This window comes from Strongyloides ratti, assembly GCF_001040885.1.
Source record: "Strongyloides ratti genome assembly S_ratti_ED321, chromosome : 1".
Classification (NCBI taxonomy): domain Eukaryota; kingdom Metazoa; phylum Nematoda; class Chromadorea; order Rhabditida; family Strongyloididae; genus Strongyloides; species Strongyloides ratti.
Genome location: NC_037307.1, coordinates 4258341 through 4277187, shown reverse-complemented (window position 1 = coordinate 4277187; position 18847 = coordinate 4258341). Strand labels below are relative to the sequence as shown.

Sequence of the window (18847 nt, the reverse complement as noted above, 5' to 3'; positions counted from 1 at the left end):
TTTTTATATCCTTCAAATATATTTTTATATAATCAGTTTATAATAATGAAATATTTTTAAAATTATTATTAATATAACTTAATATTCTTTTGTAGTATCTTTAAATGATAATTAACATGAGGTAACATAAAAATAATTTATTCTAAATACGAAAATAAAAAAAGGTAGAAAAAATTTAATTTAAATATAGTAACCATATATTAAAGTTAAGATTAAAATATATTTTCGTAAAATATGATAATGTGTTACGTAAATTACAAACATTCTTACTTGAAAAACTTTTTTTTTTTATAAGTAAAGGTATCATTCGTGGCATTTGCCAATTTTAAATTTTATGCTGAATATTAAATGTGGCATTTAAAATAAATATAAACTATTTTGTTGAATTTTTAAAATTATAAAATTTTTTTTCTCGTTCTATATTCTACTTCATTTTGAAATATAACAACTTTTTTTAAATTTTTAAATGATATAATATTTAGATGGACTATGTAAATGTTAATAACAAAATATTAATGAAAGAAGATAAAAAAAAAAAGGCAAACATTTTTATTTTAATTAATAATAAATTTTTTAATTACAGTATTGTCTTATAAAATTGTGTGTTTCTTGAAATTCATGAAACCATATTAAATATAATAAAATCATAGTTAATTACATCGTCAAAAAATATTTTTTTAAAATTTTATTTTTATTATTTATGTTTTCAACAAAAAAAAAAGTAAAGTAAATATTTTATTTAACATATATTTTCTATTCTGTAGTTTCATTTTGAAGATATTTTAAATTTCAACCTATTAAAATTAGATGAATATTATAATTGTTATCTCTCTTACAATTCTTCCTTTATGTACATTAAAGAACAAATGGTAACATTAAGAAAAAAAAAAAATTTTTTTTTTTAGAATAAAATATTTATTTCTATTTGTGGTAAACAAAAATTGTTTTAGATAATGTGCCTATAAATAACAATTTTATTGATATATAAGGATTTATTATGTCAGAAATAATTTGTGTTTGCCAAAAAAACATCATAGAAATATACTAACATATATATATATAATAATTTTTTTTAATTTTTATTATTGCTATATTAGTGCGCGTTGTAAGAGAGAGGATTTTGGAATTTTGCCAAAACAAATTTTATAGAATGGTTATGTATATCCCATTAATATATATTTCCAATTTTGTATTAATTTTATTTAAGTGATTTTGTTAAAATATAACATTATTTAAAGTATCTTTTCTTAAGTATATTTAATTAAATTTTATAAATTTTCTTTATAATATTATACAAAGCTTACCAAATATGGGATTTAATAGTATTTGATATAAAGACTTATTTTTTTTTAATATATTTTATCCATTTTATATGTAAAAAATTATTAGAAATACATTAGTTTAACTACATTTAGTTTTATTATTTCTTATATGTTTAATAAATGTTGAGATATCACCGAGTCTCATGATCATATATATTATTTTACTATATATATATCAGTAGTTTTATTACTTTTGGCAGACAAAATGTATAGTTAAGCGGAAATGCAATGCAATAAAATATTTCATTCCGATCATATATATAACTGGTCCATCATTTTACCAATCTAAAAATAACTTTTTTTTTATGATTATAATAGTATAAATTTAAGATAAAATATAATAATTCATATTATGTTTGTTATCGGGTACATTTTGTTATATTTTTAATCCAACCTTGATATATAAGGTAAGTTACATATAAAATTGTAAGAATGACATTTATTTAATATTAACAATTAAAATGGTCTTTTTTAAATTTTTCTTAATAGTTCAATTAACAAATAAAGTGATGTTATATATGTTTATATTTTCTATAATTTTTATTAAAGTATTTATAATTTTAAACTAGAAATAAATCTTAAATATATATATTTATTATTTATTTGCAGGTTTATTATCAAATTTTATCATTTAAAATCTTGTACTTTAAATTTTATTACAACAAATTTTGGGTTAATTACTTGTAAAGCACATAAATTATATAAATGACGTGCATTATTATTTTTTTTTTTAGATTTACTATAGATATAAAGAAATATTTATGGAACTTATTAAGTTTACCTTTATATATTATTCAAAAATTAGTATTTAAATGAATATGAATTTATATAAAATTTAGAATAAAATTTAAATTGTATTTTAAAATATTTCAAAATTTTCTTTCAATTACTAATAAACATTAATTGTTCAATTCAAATAGCAATTTTTTTTTTTCTTGTTGTTGATATATTTATAGAAGCTATGAAAACTTTTGTTTATTTTATTTCTTAGTGTAGTAATGTTATTTTACATTTTAGTCACTTTCATATTTATAAATCCTTTGCAATTTTTACGTGGTTAATTTTGTTTCAAAAACATTACATATTCATAACATCCACGCTTAGAATGTTTTAAATATATTTAGTGATTTCATATATTTATATTCTTGTATAACAAAAAGATTTCTTATCATTATTAAACAATTATTGATAATTTTATACAAAATTTTCCATTTTAAAATTTATGATTAATTTAAAAAGTCTGCAATTAATTTAAAGCCATTGTAAACTAAAAAAGTTATATTGATATGGTTTCTTTACATATGTTGTTTATTTTTAAATAAGCCATTTTTTTTTAATATATAAAATATTATTTTTTTTTAACATTTTTTCTTTAATTTAAGATAAACTATAGACATCTGTGTAATAATTTTGGCATAAAATATACTACACATAGATTTTATACAATATTTAAATCATATAAGAAAGTAATTTTATATTTTACTTATTATTTCAAATAAATTAGTGTAAACTTAAAATTTTTTTTTTTTCACATGATTATAATTTTTCCAACAACTAAATATGGATTAATTAGTATAAATGTTTTAATATACTTACTATTTTAACTTTTGTTGATAATTTTGTAATTTTTATAAATAAAAATTAATCAAATGACTTTATTTTACATTTATAAATTAAAAACATTTATCAATGCCATGTAGGTTGATATTTTTTATATTTTAAGTTGATATGTGAAATATAGTTCAGCCGCTATATGTATATATTTCTCATTTAATAAATGTTTTAAATTATTTTAGTTAACATCAACAAGAAGTTGTTGTAATGAAATACGCTTTTACTTCAATTTCTTTAATAACATCACAATAATTATTTTTAATTAAAAAAAAATGTATACTTTGATATCATTGATCATAATGAATCAAAAAATTATTGAAATTATTTAAGTAATATAGTCAATCATAGACAAAAATTTTATACTACAATTTTATTTCGCATTTATTATAGAATGAAATTTTTAGAAATATTTTCAATTAGTACTTTGCATTATTCTTTTTTAACTTTTTTAAATAAGTATTTTAACAAACTTTATTATAAAATTTAACTCTATTTGAATCTCTTTTTTCTTGAGCTCCAAATATTAAAAGAATGGTTGATGTATTTTAATTCAACCTACAATAATCACAAATTACATATCACTTTTACTACTTATAACTCTTTGCTTTATTTTTACCATCAGTTCTAAGTAAATAGTTAATTAAATCCGATCTATTTATTTAGAAGTACAACTTTTTTATTTTATCACTTATTCAGGGTCTCATTAATGAAAAATCTCGCTTCCACTCTCATAGTTTTCTCAATTATTTAAAGATTTTATGGCGCTCCATTTCTTTTCTCTTTTATACTATATTTTCTTTTCATATATATCTAATTCTTTTAACTAACACTTAAGATAGTTTACAATTCCCATGTTTGCTTTTACTATTTTTGAACAAAAATTTTTAAACTATATATTTTTTTTTATATTCTAATTTAATTTAAACCATCTTATATTATTTTATTGTTTAAATGACAACTATAATTTTAAAAAAAAAAAAAATTTAATTTAATTTAAATAATTAATTATTCTGTCTATATTAATTATTTGATGTCTTTTTAGTTCAAAATGTTTATTCTATTTTTAAAGACATATATAACAATATTTATAAGCTATAAAATAAATTGTAAATCAAATAATTTTGTTAATAATTTGGTAAATGTAAAGTTATAATATAAATTTAATGATTTAATTTTTACTTTTTCTTAGTTAAAAATTTTTGTAATCTACAAAAAAAAAAAGAAAAAGAAAAAAGTTTATGATATAATATAATGGTGTATAAGGCAAACTTATTATAATTTTATTATTTATTTTAAAACCAATACTTTATAATACTTTTTTCAATTGTTGTTTTATACATTTTTCAAATTTATTTTAAATTTTATGATACATCAATTTTGTTATCTTTTTGACAATATTTTACTAGTTTATCGAAATATACATAGAATGGCTTATGGTTGTGGCATCTTAAACAATCCCTACGGAAGACGAGAAACTTTTATAAAAATAAAATATAAATAAGTTTATGTACACGCAATTATTGAGAATAGTTTAAGGGTTTTTGTAAATTACGAATATTTGACATGTTATATGTATATATATATACATATATATTTATTTTTCTTCAATTTTTTTATAGTACTTTTTTCTTTTAGTATTAACTTTTCATGATCAATATAATATATAAATGTAATACAATAATATTTATTTTTACATTAAAAAATGTTAGATTTATATTATAATTACAAGTATCTTTTCCCTTACATTTCACATTGTACCAATTATATTTGAAGGTAGATTTTGATGATATCATTTTTTTTTGAAATATATATAAAAAAAATTGACTTTTATACGATTTTGATGGATGAGATAAAAGCATTCTATGTTTATATCATATTTTTTTTTTAATATATATATATAAAATATCATTTTACAAGGTAGTTTTTTTTTTTTCAAATATTTATAATTTAAAAATAATTATTTTCACTTAAATTTACAATAATTATTTATGATAGTTTGCTTTGATAACATTTTTTTTTTTATTATTTTCATATAACTTTTAATTTATTTTTTTAGTCTTTAAAATATTTAAAAAAAATATATATTATTAATTTGGTATCAAAATTTTATGATTTCTTTTTAGTATAAATTTCATTTTTAATAATAATATTTTTATTGTTTAATAAGCAATAGTTAAAGTTTTATCATTAATATATATATATATTATATAATAAATGCTATAAAATATATAATAAGCACATTCCGCATTCCTTTAGTAATTTTTATCTTTCTTTTTACAAGCTATAATCAGACGATAATGATAAAATATTATTTACTCAGTGATTATTAACTATTATGATAAGAAATATCAAGATAAAAATTATTTTTATTACTTTTACAATCCAACGGAAATGGATATTGATATAAAGTTGCAATTTCTCTTCCCCATATAATGGAATATTTAAAATTGACTCTATTTCTTTTAATGTATCTTCTAAACTATAAGTAGTCTTTATATTTAAAATAGAGAGTGAACTTAAAAAAAAAAAAGTTGATAAAAATTTGTTGATAGAAAAAATTTTATCAGCTGTACCATTTTAATCTAAGTATAATACCAGTTTATAAAACATATCCATATCTATTTTAATAAAGCACATAAAGTCCTTATTTTTATCCAATCATAAAAATGATTTAATTAACACACATACATTCAATTCACTATTTCCGCTTAGTAGCTTACAATATTTATAATGTCATCTTCAAAAAAAGCTATTTAGTAATTGAGTGAAAGTAGAGTTAAGGGAATGTTGTAGATGATGAAAAGGTTCCATCTTTAGAGTATATTGGCAAAAATAAAGCTTTTTCAAAATTAACCAAAAAGTTGGTTTAAGCAATTGCTATAATTGTGATAAAAAAAATTTATATAATTTAATTTTTTTTTTAAAAGCTTCTCAATATTTAAAGCAATCAATTGATTTATTCTCCTAATTTCTTTTACATTGTAAAAAAATAATTTGGAAATATTTTGATTAAATTCAATTTTTTATTTATAATTTTGTATGATAAAGTAATAATTTTATTGTGTATTAAAAAATTTTTTTTTATAATAACAATAATAATAAACTATCAAATTATTGACGTAAATATGTTACTATTAATGATAAAAATATTTATTAATTAAAATTAATGATATATATATTTATTGTTATTTTTAAAACATTATTAAATAATTATTTTAATATTACTATTAAAATTGCTCAATCTAAAATTATGTTACATTTAATTATCTTTATATAATATTGATATATGTTATATTAGTTAAAAATTTAAACTTTATTTGTAATTGTCAAGACAACCGATAATTTAAAATTTAAAAAAAAAAAAAATTTTAAAATGAATATATTGTTATTTTATTAACAACATCCTTATTACTTTATTTACATAGATACTACAAATATTAGTAATATTTATACATAATTTGAAGTAAGGTTTTCATGCTGATATATAAGTGTTTTGTAGAACAAATTATTTATTTTAGTATTTTGCTATAATAATTTTATTTCTATGTTACCCTCGTTTTCATTTATAAATTTATTTTTCTCAGAAACAATATATTATTTAATTTTATCTAAATGTTGTTAAGTGATAAGTTGTTATTCCTAGACATTTATAATATAATATATACAAATGAACTTTATAAAAATATTTGTAAAGGCATAATTTTTGGTAGATGAAAAATATATAGAGAAATTTTTATCAATATTACGTCATTTTTCTTGATTTTATAAAATAAAAAAAAAAACATTTTCGATCAAATACTACTACATCTATTTTAATGATAACAAAAATTAAACAAATTGGTAGTAAGTATTTTTAACTAATCTTTTTCTAAATATACTCTTTATCTGATTAATTTTACAGGTTAATTATTTGAAGGTTTGTTATAGATTGTAATTTTAATGTACAAAAAAAATGTTTATATTTATTAATCAGAAAGGTTTAACTATAACAATAATTATAATGTATTAAATTAAAAAGTAATCATAAATTTATTACTCTTAAATATGTTACATTTAAAATTTTTTTTTTTTTTTTACTAAAAATATTTATTGTAATTTTCTTTTACCATATGCAATAAACTATCCATCTTATCAAATGTTCAAGGAGCATTTCTTTGGAATTGCCGACATCTTATAACAGTTTTTATCATTCTTATCAATTTTATATGTGCTACCTAGTATTATATAATATCTTTCTTACTCTAAAAATTTATTTTTCATGTCAATGAATTTTTGAACAAGTACTTTAGCTATTTTGTTATCATATTTTTATTTTTCTTTAAACTTTCCAACAAACATTCATATATAAATATTTAAAGATTGTTAAAATATTCATAAATACAAAAATTCATTTTTTTTTTTTTGAAATATATAATATATACATATATATTTCTTGGTCTTTTAAATTGTTTAATGTTAAATATACTTTCTAGAAAAATATAATAACATTTTTGATTAAATATTTTATAATTTAACGAAAAAATGACCAATATATATTATCGTGTATGATAGAAAAAATTATGATTTATAGAAATTCGATTACAACTTTGATGATATTTTATATAAATTTATTATAACAACTTTAATATTAATTATATTCTCAAAATATCACTAATTTTTTTTGTCATTTTAATGAATTATATTATGATTTAACTATAGTATTTATTAATTGTGAGATGCATAAAAAAATAAAGTTCTCTTACCTCTTAATTATATTCAAATATTTAATATAGAATGATTGAGAGAAAAACGGCCTAGAATTGAAATGCTTTAAATCACATTTTTCTATACCTAACTTTTATTTATCAAGAAGTGTTTAAATTTATTATATTTTAGTAAAATTTATCAAAAGATAATTTTGTTCGTGTAATACTTAATTTCCTTCTTGTAATTAATAATTGTAGTGATACTGATGGTATCTTGTCATTCTTCTTTTATATTTATTTTCTAATATATATATATTTATATGAGTAATTTTATACTTACATATAAAAATCAAAAAAAAAAAAAAAAAGTTTAATAACGATATAATAAAGATAACAAGGATGATTAAGAAATCTTCACTCCAAAAAAAATAATATTTATTATTAATTTTTATATCTAAAATTTTTACACCTTCCGCTTATCATTCTTCTTTCTTTTTTTTTTAAAAGTTAAAATTTAACTTTTATATATTATCATTTTATTACGGTTGCAAAGTAACATCAATACACATTCATTGGGTCAACTTTTTAAATTTTTTGATTGTCGTCAGGGTAACCATAGATATAGTCTCAAATAGTTCTTATTATGTTAAAAAAAAATAAAAACTTTTTTTAACTCCTCATTTTAACTCAATTGTAGATTTTTACAGGTGTTTTAATATCCATTACTAGATATATATATATACATATAAATTATTTTAAATATATATATATATTATTGAAAATTTCATGTTTTGGAGGTCAAAAGCAATTAATATAGTAATTTTATATAATTTATTTAATGCTAAAGTCCCTTATAGAAATTTTTATATATTAGAGGTGCGCATATGTAGTTAATTTCTTCTATAATACTAGTAAACTATAATATAGGAAAAAAAAAATACAGTATATATATAATTTATTTGATCATTATTTAACATAAATATTTTATTTTACTCAATTTTTTAGTAATTAGGATTAGAACATTTTTATTTTACTATAAAATTACTTTATAATGATTTTATCAGGTTAATCTGTTTTTAGCTACATAGATGTAATTTAAGATGTTAAAAATTTTAACTTTTAAAAATAATAATCACTATAAAGCGATTTTCTTTTTCTAATATTATAATATAATGCTTCCGACTGTGTAAAATTTTAAAAACTATAACTTATCTATAAAATGCATGGATTTCTATAGAAATTGATTACAATTATGTTAAGAATAGCAAGTCTATTTTAGGCTACGTTTACCCCCAAATTTTGACATGACGTTGATGAAGAATATATATATATATATATATATATATAGTCATTCAAAAACGGGACAATTTCTTATTTTTAAAAAATTTTTTCCTCCTAAAATTGCTTTACTTCTCTTTTGAATACCATTAACAAAAGTATATCCAGCCTGTGTGTCATTCTTTGACAAAAGCACAAGTATATAAGTATCTAGCATTTTTGTTTGACACAGACTTCAGTAGGCGATGTCAGTTTATAATAGTTGCGACGGAGGATGGCATTTTTAATAGAAAGTAGTAGTAAGCTTAAACGCTTTATACATAATAAAAATATAGTTTTTAGATTTTGCCGAGAAAATATATATTTTATATCGCAACGTCTTTTATTTCTCTTATCTCAATGAATGTTTTCTATTAAATCATTTAATATGCCGCTTTTAGCTAGCTAGCGTCTTCTCTCGTCGTCCCCATAACTTTTTTTTTGTTTTTCTTTATAATAAATTTTACTCGTAATGCGACTGCTTGCGAACAAGGTTTGTTTAAAAAACCTTTTTTCATACTAACTATTTACATTCTTGCCGCTGCTACTATTCTTTAGTTGCTTAAAATTTAGCTAAAATTATCAAAAAATATTAAATTATGCAACAACAATCATATATATAAAATCTTAAATATTTTCTTAATTTGGAATGAATTTTATTATATTAAAAGTATAGTTATTATTTTATTTTTATAATTCTACATTTTTTTCTACTATTTATATTATTATAAGTCAACTAATGATATTTAAATGATATTTAAAAATTTGTTGCGCAATTGTCAATTCTTTTTTATTGTTGTAATGTCTAGAGCAAAATTTTGTTAAAAGTTGTATTCTCTAATTTGATATTGAATATATTACTTTTATTTATTTTTTGATCAAACCTTCATTTTGACTTGTTTATTACTAAAAAATTCTATTTTTATATATTTTAGGACTTTTTTTTATATATATTAAATTAATATATCTTTTATTTTATTTTACTTACGTTATAAAATGTTATCTTTTAACATAATACTAACTTAAAAAAAAATAAAATACTTTTATTAAATTAATTTAAATAAAAAACAATCTTTTGCTTTTCATAATTTACTACACTTCTTTCTATAAACAATAATTATATTAATGGGGGTATGCTTTAATGATAGTATTATGTACGGGGTGTCTACACTCCCACTATTGTCGTCATTTACTTTGTCAATATTATTATTTGTACCCCTATCAATAAAAATCACTTATCTATCTTAGAATCAATATTTTGTATAAAAGCTTTTTTACATATTTAAAACTAATACTTTAAATATGTCAGTTTAAAAAAAATTCAGTTTTGAATTGCAAGAATTATATATATATATATATAAATATTTTTAAAAGAAAATATAAGTGATGAAATATCATTGTCTATGGAAAGATAAGTAAAAGATGGTAGAAGATCAGTATTTATAAATCCATCATATTCTTCGACTACTTTCTTTTTAAAATATTTTAATGTATATATTGTGTTTTTATTTAAATTATTTGCAATTTTTAAAAATTCTCAATAAATATTTTTTTAAATTATAAAAATATAATTTTAAATTTGTTATTTTCATATTCATTGTATATTTATATCTATTTTTTTTACTTATATTACTAACCTTCGTTTTTTTTAATCATTTTCAATTTATTATTATTATTTTTTTTTTATTTATATTTATTATAATGTACTGATTATTTATAGCGTCTCTTGGGCCTGTTTGATTATTCAAATTTACCAAAAGACGGTACGAACATGGCTAAACATAACAATCCAATTGAAGAAAATAATGTTGTATGTTTATTATTATTTTTTTATATTTATTAATATAAATTTATAGTTAATGGCCAATGGCGTTAAAAGTGTAGAAGGAAAAAGTGGATTTTCAAGTTTTCTATACAATAAGCATGCTGGGACATTCTGTGGTCGTACACCAAAATCATGGGTTCAAATTACTATCTTTTATGTTATATTTTACTCCTTACTAGCCGCCTTTTGGCTTGCTTGTCTTAAAGCTTTCCTTAATACTCTTGATCCAAAAGTACCTCGATTTTATGGTAAAGGAACCATTATTGGAAACAATCCAGGTAAGTATAAAATATTCTACTTTCTTTATTTTATATCAAATAATATTAAATTTAAATTTAACTTTTATAATATATAAATAATTTATTAATTATTTATTTATTGTAAAAAATTTATTTTAAATAACGTCATTTCCTATTTTTAATACTATTTTTAACAAATATGTATATTATACCTTGAACATTGATAATTACATTTGATTGAATGACTTTAATATTTTAATTTTACAAGTATTAGTTAAGTATATTTTTAGTAACTTGATTTAAAATAGGTTAAAGTGATATCATTTTTATATACTAATAATAAAAATGCTAGTCTCAAAAAAAAGTTCATTTTCTTCTTCTTTCTTTTTTTTTATCAATTATCTAAATAGGGTTTTTTAATTATATTGTAAAAATTTTTGTAAAGATATAGATAAACAAATTATACCATATGGTTTTTAATTTTATTTTAAATCTCATCAAATGTCCTCCTAAATTATTACTTTCATGTTAGATCACTTTTCTTTTTCTTAAAATAAAATATATTTACTGTGCAAATATATAGATACTAAGATTAGAATAAAGGAGTGAAAGTGTTAACTTCTTCAATTTTTAATAACTTTAATTTATATAAGCATTTTTAACAAAATGTTTACTTTGAAATCCGATCAGCCGGAAAGCTAATATATAATATAAAAGTTGCGCAAATGTCTAAGTGCATTTTGTTGATATATACTGTGATGACAATAAGTTACATTGCCATATTTTTAACTCATCTTTTGTTAGTTAGATGGAGAAAAAGTTCTTATTATAATAAATATTTTGTATTATAAATGATAAAAATTTAATAAAACAAGAATATTTATGTTTATTATTTACTTTATATTTACCTTTAATTTCATATTACAACTTAATTTTAATATCATTAAAAGTATTACATTTAAGTTAATGACATTGGTAGTTGATTTAAAAAAGATTATAAATTTTTATTATAATATATTTATAAGTATATTAGTAATAATTTATTATATTTTAAGGAGTTGGTTATCAACCATGGATTAAGGAAAATTCAGAATCAACATTAGTTAAGTTTGATTATAGAGATCCAAACTCATATAAAAAATACACTGATGTACTTGAAAAATACCTTGGAAAATATAGCAACATTACCGGTACTCGTAATTGTGGTCCAAACGACTCAAATTCTCAACTTATCGATGCCGACAATCATAAAGGTGCTTGTAGATTTGATCTCAGCGTTTTTGAGAAACATGGATGCTCAAAAGAAAACGATTATGGATTTAAGGAGGGAAAACCATGTATTATTCTTTCTTTAAATAGGCTTATTGGGTGGAAACCAGAAAATTATGATGACAGTGAAGTCCCATCTGAAGTTCGAGGACGCTATAAAAAAGGAAATATTGCTTTTCATTGTGACGGAACCGTATGTTAATTATTTTATTTTATTTAATTTTAAATTTTATAATTATTTAAGGCTGCTAGTGATAAAGAAAATCTTGGAAAGGTTTCATACATTCCAGAATCCGGAATTGACGGAAAATTCTACCCATATGCTTTCATTGATAATTACCATCAACCAATTGTAAGTTTATAAAAAAAAATATATATATATTTAAGAAAATATGATGGAAAATAAAATTTGTTATAGTATTTTATTATATATTTAGAGAAAAAAAAATATATAAGTTTAGTGTGTATATACGCATCTTTTTTATTATTAAATAAATAAGATAAAAAGAAATTTAATTTTACAAGATTAAAGTTTTTTTTTTTGTGTATATATAAATAAATATAAATTGATATTTTGATAACTTAATTTTATATTTTACATATTTTTAGGCTATGGTTAAATTTGAAAACCTCCCAGACAACAGACTTGTAATGATTGAATGCCGTGCCTATGCCAAAAACATTGAACACGATTTTGAAACTCGCCTTGGTCTCGTACACGTTGAATTGTTCAAGGAAACAGACGCCGCTGATGCTCGGTAGAAAATTTTGTTAACGCTTAAATATCCTTATTGTAGTAGAGCTAAATTTTATTAAATTTTTTTAAATTACAACATAACCATCCTATCTACCAAATATTTTATCATTTTAAAGTTTACCATTCTAGAAAAGTTATAGTAGAGTTTTAGCATTTATTTACAGTCAAAAATATACACTTTTTAAATTCGTTACACTAGAAATTATTATATTTTTATGTCTACTGTTACTTAATTTTTCTCCTTAGAAACTGTCTAAAACTATGGGCCTTTAATAGCTTTCCTCTAAAATAATGGCAACAGGTGACTCATGAATTGATATATATATTTATATATATATGAAATTTGTTATTCATTAACAAATTTCAACTTTATTTTGTCTTACAATTATTATAAAAGTAGTCCTCAAATAACTTCTTCACTTTTCAAGTGCTATTTTGTTTCTAGATATTTTTCTTATTTTTGTCAATTATTCTTTCAATACTATTGAAAGATAAATGCTTTGTTTTAATTTAGAAATCTTTACTTTTTTTTTACAATACCAGTCTTTTATTCAAATTATTTTCTACCTTGTCATACATTATATATCATTAGGTTTTTTTTTATCAATATACAAAAACATAAATAAAAAAAAAATTAGATTAAAATTTCTTTGTAACATTTATCATTCACTTTTTTTTGTACTTTTTCTTTTTTTTTTCTTATAATATATAATTCAATAATCTTTTTTAAACCCTCTTTTTTTTTTCTTTTGAATGTATGAAAATCACTATTTTATATCCCTCCTAAACTTACCCTACCATTTGCGGGTTCTTTCAATAAAAAATCCCCATATTAACTTAGTACATTTAAGTCGAATGTGAAGGTAGTGATGGAAATTTTCATATAGTTTTTGAAATTAAATTGTATTAAATTATGATTTAAATAATTTTTTTTCTTCAAAAATTTTATTTTTTATAAAAAAATTTTAAAAAAATTAATTCTTTTACTTTTTGATTATTTCACTTACTTCAATTACCATCAACAGTGAAATTTATATTTTATGTACTTATTTTTTTTTCTAGTTGTGAATTATTTTAATCAATTGTCTTTAAAAATAAATCATAAAAATTATTCAATTAAATATTTGGTCAATTTTAATTGTTAAAAGTGTTGAAATATATATTTTTTTTTATTATTGTCAATCTAATTGTAAGATTCTAAAAGAAAAAATATTGTTTCTGAGAATATTTGTGTGTATGAGAATTTTATTGATATTTTTTTTATTGTAAAATTAAAGGTTTTAATTAACAAAAATATTTATTTTATCAAAATTTATTACATGAAAACATTTTCAATGTTATTTTTTTTTCAATTTAAAATAATTTATGAAAAGCATTAAAATTTGTTATCAAAAAATAAAGCATTAGAGAAGTTGGAAAGCTAGTTAAATTGATATGGAAAAAGTTTTATTTTAAAAAAAAAGACTATATTAATATAGGAAGGCAAACAAAGTTATATTGATAAATAAATATGTCCAGTAATTATTGTCTAAAATTTAGTTATGATAAACAATATAAAAAAATAATTTTTTATACTGGATTTAAAATGATTGTTTATTTAAAATCTTGTATTTTTTTTTACGTTTGTTAAAAAATTTTGATATAAAAACATGGGATGTAAACAAAATCTCATTGGATTTAAAAAATAAAATTTTAATTTATTAATACCACTAGTAAATATAAATATTTATTTAAATTTATATTCTATTTATAATTCAACAAAAAAAAATATGGTTTAGAATCTACTTAAAAATTAACGAGAAAGCGAAATTACTAATAAATATTTAAATAAACTTTATCATATGTGTTAAATATTATTAATAACTTTAAAAATATATTTATATATATCCGAGAATTGTATGAAAAAATTTTTTTTTATCTTTCTTGGAGAAAAATAATGTACTAGAATAAAAAGTTTAATAATTTTTAAAAAAAAATTACATCTGAAATAGAAATATTGCAAAAAAAAAAAAATTAAATATTTTTCACTTGCTGTAAAATTAAAATTTGAAGTGTTTTTTTAAACAAAATTAAATATAAGGGTAAAAAAAGGTTGGGAAAAATATTTCCAATGTTAGTTTATTTGTAAAAAATTAATTTTGAAATTAGATATGATAATTTTTTATTAGCTAAAAAAAGTAAAATAATTCAAAACTTTATAAAACTCTATAAGTTTTTTAAAAAAGTATTTATCAAAAAAAAAGAATGCCTAGGGATAGTCTTATTTTCTATATTTTAAGTGTACTGTACCATACTCATTCTATTTTTCGTCCTTGAGATACTTTGAATTATATTTTTAAAATAAAATTTTTTTAAAATGATAATAAAAAAATAAATTATGCAGTTTTTAATTTTCTTTTCAATGAAATAAATAAAGTCAAAATCAGTTTATTCGTTCTTTTGATATAAATTATAAAATATCAAATGGTCCTATAAATTACTTTTTGTAATTAAGCATATATAAAGATAAAAAATATTTGTAAACTTCAATTTTGGTAGAAATAAAGTAAATAAAAAAAATAAATATATAAGATATTTTAAATTTAATAATTCTACTTGGTCAAAAGTGCTTGATGTGTAAAAGAAGTTATTAATGAAAAAAATTTTTTTTAATACTTGTGTATAAACTTTCATAATTACTATTTTATATTTCTTTTTTTTTAATAAAGATTTTAATAAGTTTTTCTGATTATACTTTATTTTTAATTAAAATATCCTGAATCCTTTTAAAAAGTCAATAAAATCTTTTTAGAGTAAAAGAAAGTTTCAAAAATTAATAATTAAAAAAAAAACAACTAATTTATTGAGAAAAATTCTTTTACAAATTATCATTTTTTGAATATTAGTTATTAATTTGCATTATTCACATAAAAATTAATTTGAACAAATTATTGAATATTTAATATATAAATAAAAATTTTTAAATTACAAAAAACTACAAAACAAGTCCATAATTAATTAAAAATTTATATTTTAAATTAGCGCATATGAAGTGCGCGTTAGCTTATTAACAATATTTTATAATTAACCAAAAATATCATTTAGTTGATTATTAGCAGATTTTTGACAATTATCAAATAAATTATTTGTTTTACTTGTAGATTTATTTGTTGATAAAGAATTCATTGGAGGTCCTCTAGTTTTGGCAAAAGGATCTAAATCAGCAAATGGGTCATTTCCTTTAGCAACAGGTTTTGAAACAGGAATAGTTGGTTCTTGATTATTAAAAAATCCATTATTGGCAAAGGTATTAGACATTGATGGGATGCTAGTTTGTTGTGTTAAAAATGTATTATGCTTTTCTACATTATTTGAAAATGGTTTGTCGAAATTTAATGGTGAATTGGTACTACTAATTGAATTTACTACACTTGGTGGAGATGGGAAACTTATATTATTAAAAGGAGAATTTGTTTGTACCACTGGAGCAGTAGGTTTTGGTTTTAAAAATTCTGTGAAATCAAACAAATCATTGTTAGGTTCGCTCTTTGTTGATGAAGTATCTAATGTTTTACTTTTTGGCTCAAAAATATTATCAATTGTCGTAGGTTTACTAACTTCAGGGGTTTTTGTATTTGTATTTTTGAAGAAATCATCTAAATCCTTTACTGCCTTATCAGTATTTGTAACAGTAGAAGTTTTTTGATTTATTAATTCATTAAAGTCTGCCACCGCTCTTTGCTCCTCTTGTCCAGCACTTAATTGTTGTAAACGAGATCGTTGTTCTGATTCCATTTTTGATAACATTTGTTTAATAAGCAACATAAAACTTTCAAATTGTGATAAGTTCAAAGTATTTTCAATTGATGTAGAAATTAGAAATGGTAAAGTATTTCTAGCAATTAACTCACGAGAAATTCCAAATTTTTCCGATTCAAACGCTAATTTGTAAACACCCAAAATTGCCATCAAAACACCAGGTTCTTTGCATGTCACTTTAGATAACACTGGAATTATTTGATCTGATACCATCCAATGTTCTAAATTTGGCATTAATTTAGCTAAACAAAGTAAAGCTTGAATTTTAATAGATATAATATTTCCATCTGTTACTAATTTTAAAATTCTTGGTAATAATTGATTTTTCATAATATCTCTATCTACTAATTTACCGATTGTAGGAATATTAGTTAAACATAACTCTTGTATTCTATCAGTTTCACTTAGTAAAGAATTATAAAGTAAAGGAAGTACATGTTTTTTAATATCACTTTCAGGAGTCTTCTTTAACAACAATTCCATTTTTTGTAAAAGTAATAAAGAAATTTGATATGGTCTTTGAATACTAAATACTGGTATCAATGAAGGTAAAATATATCTTGAAAATTCAATGTTATTTGACATCTCTGCCATTTGAAATATACTAGGTAAAATAAATGGTATTAGTTGATGTGTAGAAAATTCACTACTTAAAAATGGTAAAACTTTTTGAAATAATGTTCTTTTTGGAAATTTATTAAATACTTGAAGAAGACCTTTGAAAAATACTATCTTTTGATTATGATCCATTTGCATTAAATTTTCTAAATAATTTAAGGTTTTTATTTGAATCGTATCGAAATATACAAGTCTTGTAAATTGTGCACAATCCGGTCTAAACACTGGATTTAAAGCACAACATTTTTTAACATCATTTTGAAACTCTGCAGGTATTTTTGCAACTTGAGTTGTTGTAATATCTTCAAGTTTCCTTGAATTATTTTTAAATGTGTTTAAGTTATTTTTATGTTCAAAAATAGGTTTTCCTTGATTAAAACAAGCATATGATAAAACTCCTAAAGAAAACATATCAGAAGAAGGATAACATTCTTTTTGATTAATATGTTCTGGAGCTATAAAATTTAAATTTGCCTGTGTAGCACTCATTTTTTGTTGATCCCAATTTAAACATGGAAAAGAAATCTAAAAAAACAATTAGTACTAGATATTCTAACTTACTGTATTTCCTATATTTTGAGAATTTAAAACTTCATTACAACTAAATTCAAAACATCCTAATTTCCATGCACCACGTTCATTTATAATAATACTTTCTGGACAAATATTTCTATGTACCATCTTTAAATCAATATGTAAAAAAGTCAAAGCTTCTCCTATTTGAAATAATCCATGTTTTATTTCTAAGTCTTCCAATTCATAATCTTTTAAATCTGGATTGTAAGGAGCATTTGTTGGTTTAAAGATATTTTCTAAGGATGCAAATATTGGTTCAGTACAAAAAGCAATAGATTCCCTTGATTCTTCAATTCCATGTTCTACAATTAAAATTCTATTATGCCTTATCCTAGTTAATGTTAAAACATTTTTTCTTATAATATTTAAAAATTGTTCCTTATCTTCTTTTGGCCATTTTTCAATATCATTCTTTTCAAAAAACCAAACAGCACATTTTTGTTTTGTTGATCGTTTATATCCACAATGAATTTTCCAAAGTAAACCTGGTCCTGCTGTTGCTAATAATTCTTTGACTTCATATTCTCTTGTTATTGGATTACCAGGTAAAACTTTACTAGCTTGTGCAGCAACTTGTGATACAGTATCTTTAATTTTATAGAAGTAATCCATAATTAAATAACAAATAATAGACTTTTTTTTGTCAATAAAATTTAAATTTTACTATTTTTTTTTAAAAAAAAATATTTAAAATAAAATAATTACATAAAAAAAAATATATATGTTAATAATATTTTATTAAAACAATAATTAATAATTTTAAGAGACAAGGTACAAATAAATAATAATAAAGAGTGGCAGACATACAAACGCAACACTATTTCATT

The 18847-nt window shown here is 19.8% G+C and overlaps 2 protein-coding genes across 2 annotated transcripts; one reads left to right on the top strand and one right to left on the bottom strand.

Moving 5' to 3' along the window:
- Nucleotides 1-10709: 10709 nt before the first annotated feature.
- SRAE_1000137700 (Sodium/potassium-transporting ATPase subunit beta family-containing protein) lies at nucleotides 10710-13033 on the top strand (the record flags this gene model as incomplete). The annotated part of the gene is made up of 5 exons (XM_024648324.1): nucleotides 10710-10748; nucleotides 10795-11041; nucleotides 12058-12464; nucleotides 12516-12623; nucleotides 12881-13033. 5 exons carry the CDS (start codon nucleotides 10710-10712, stop codon nucleotides 13031-13033), a joined length of 954 nt encoding a protein of 317 aa, XP_024502314.1.
- Nucleotides 13034-16091: 3058 nt separating this feature from the next.
- On the bottom strand, nucleotides 16092-18632 carry SRAE_1000137600 (Novel protein; the record flags this gene model as incomplete). The annotated part of the gene is made up of 2 exons (XM_024648323.1): nucleotides 16092-17969; nucleotides 18006-18632. 2 exons carry the CDS (start codon nucleotides 18630-18632, stop codon nucleotides 16092-16094), a joined length of 2505 nt encoding a protein of 834 aa, XP_024502313.1.
- Nucleotides 18633-18847: the final 215 nt, after the last annotated feature.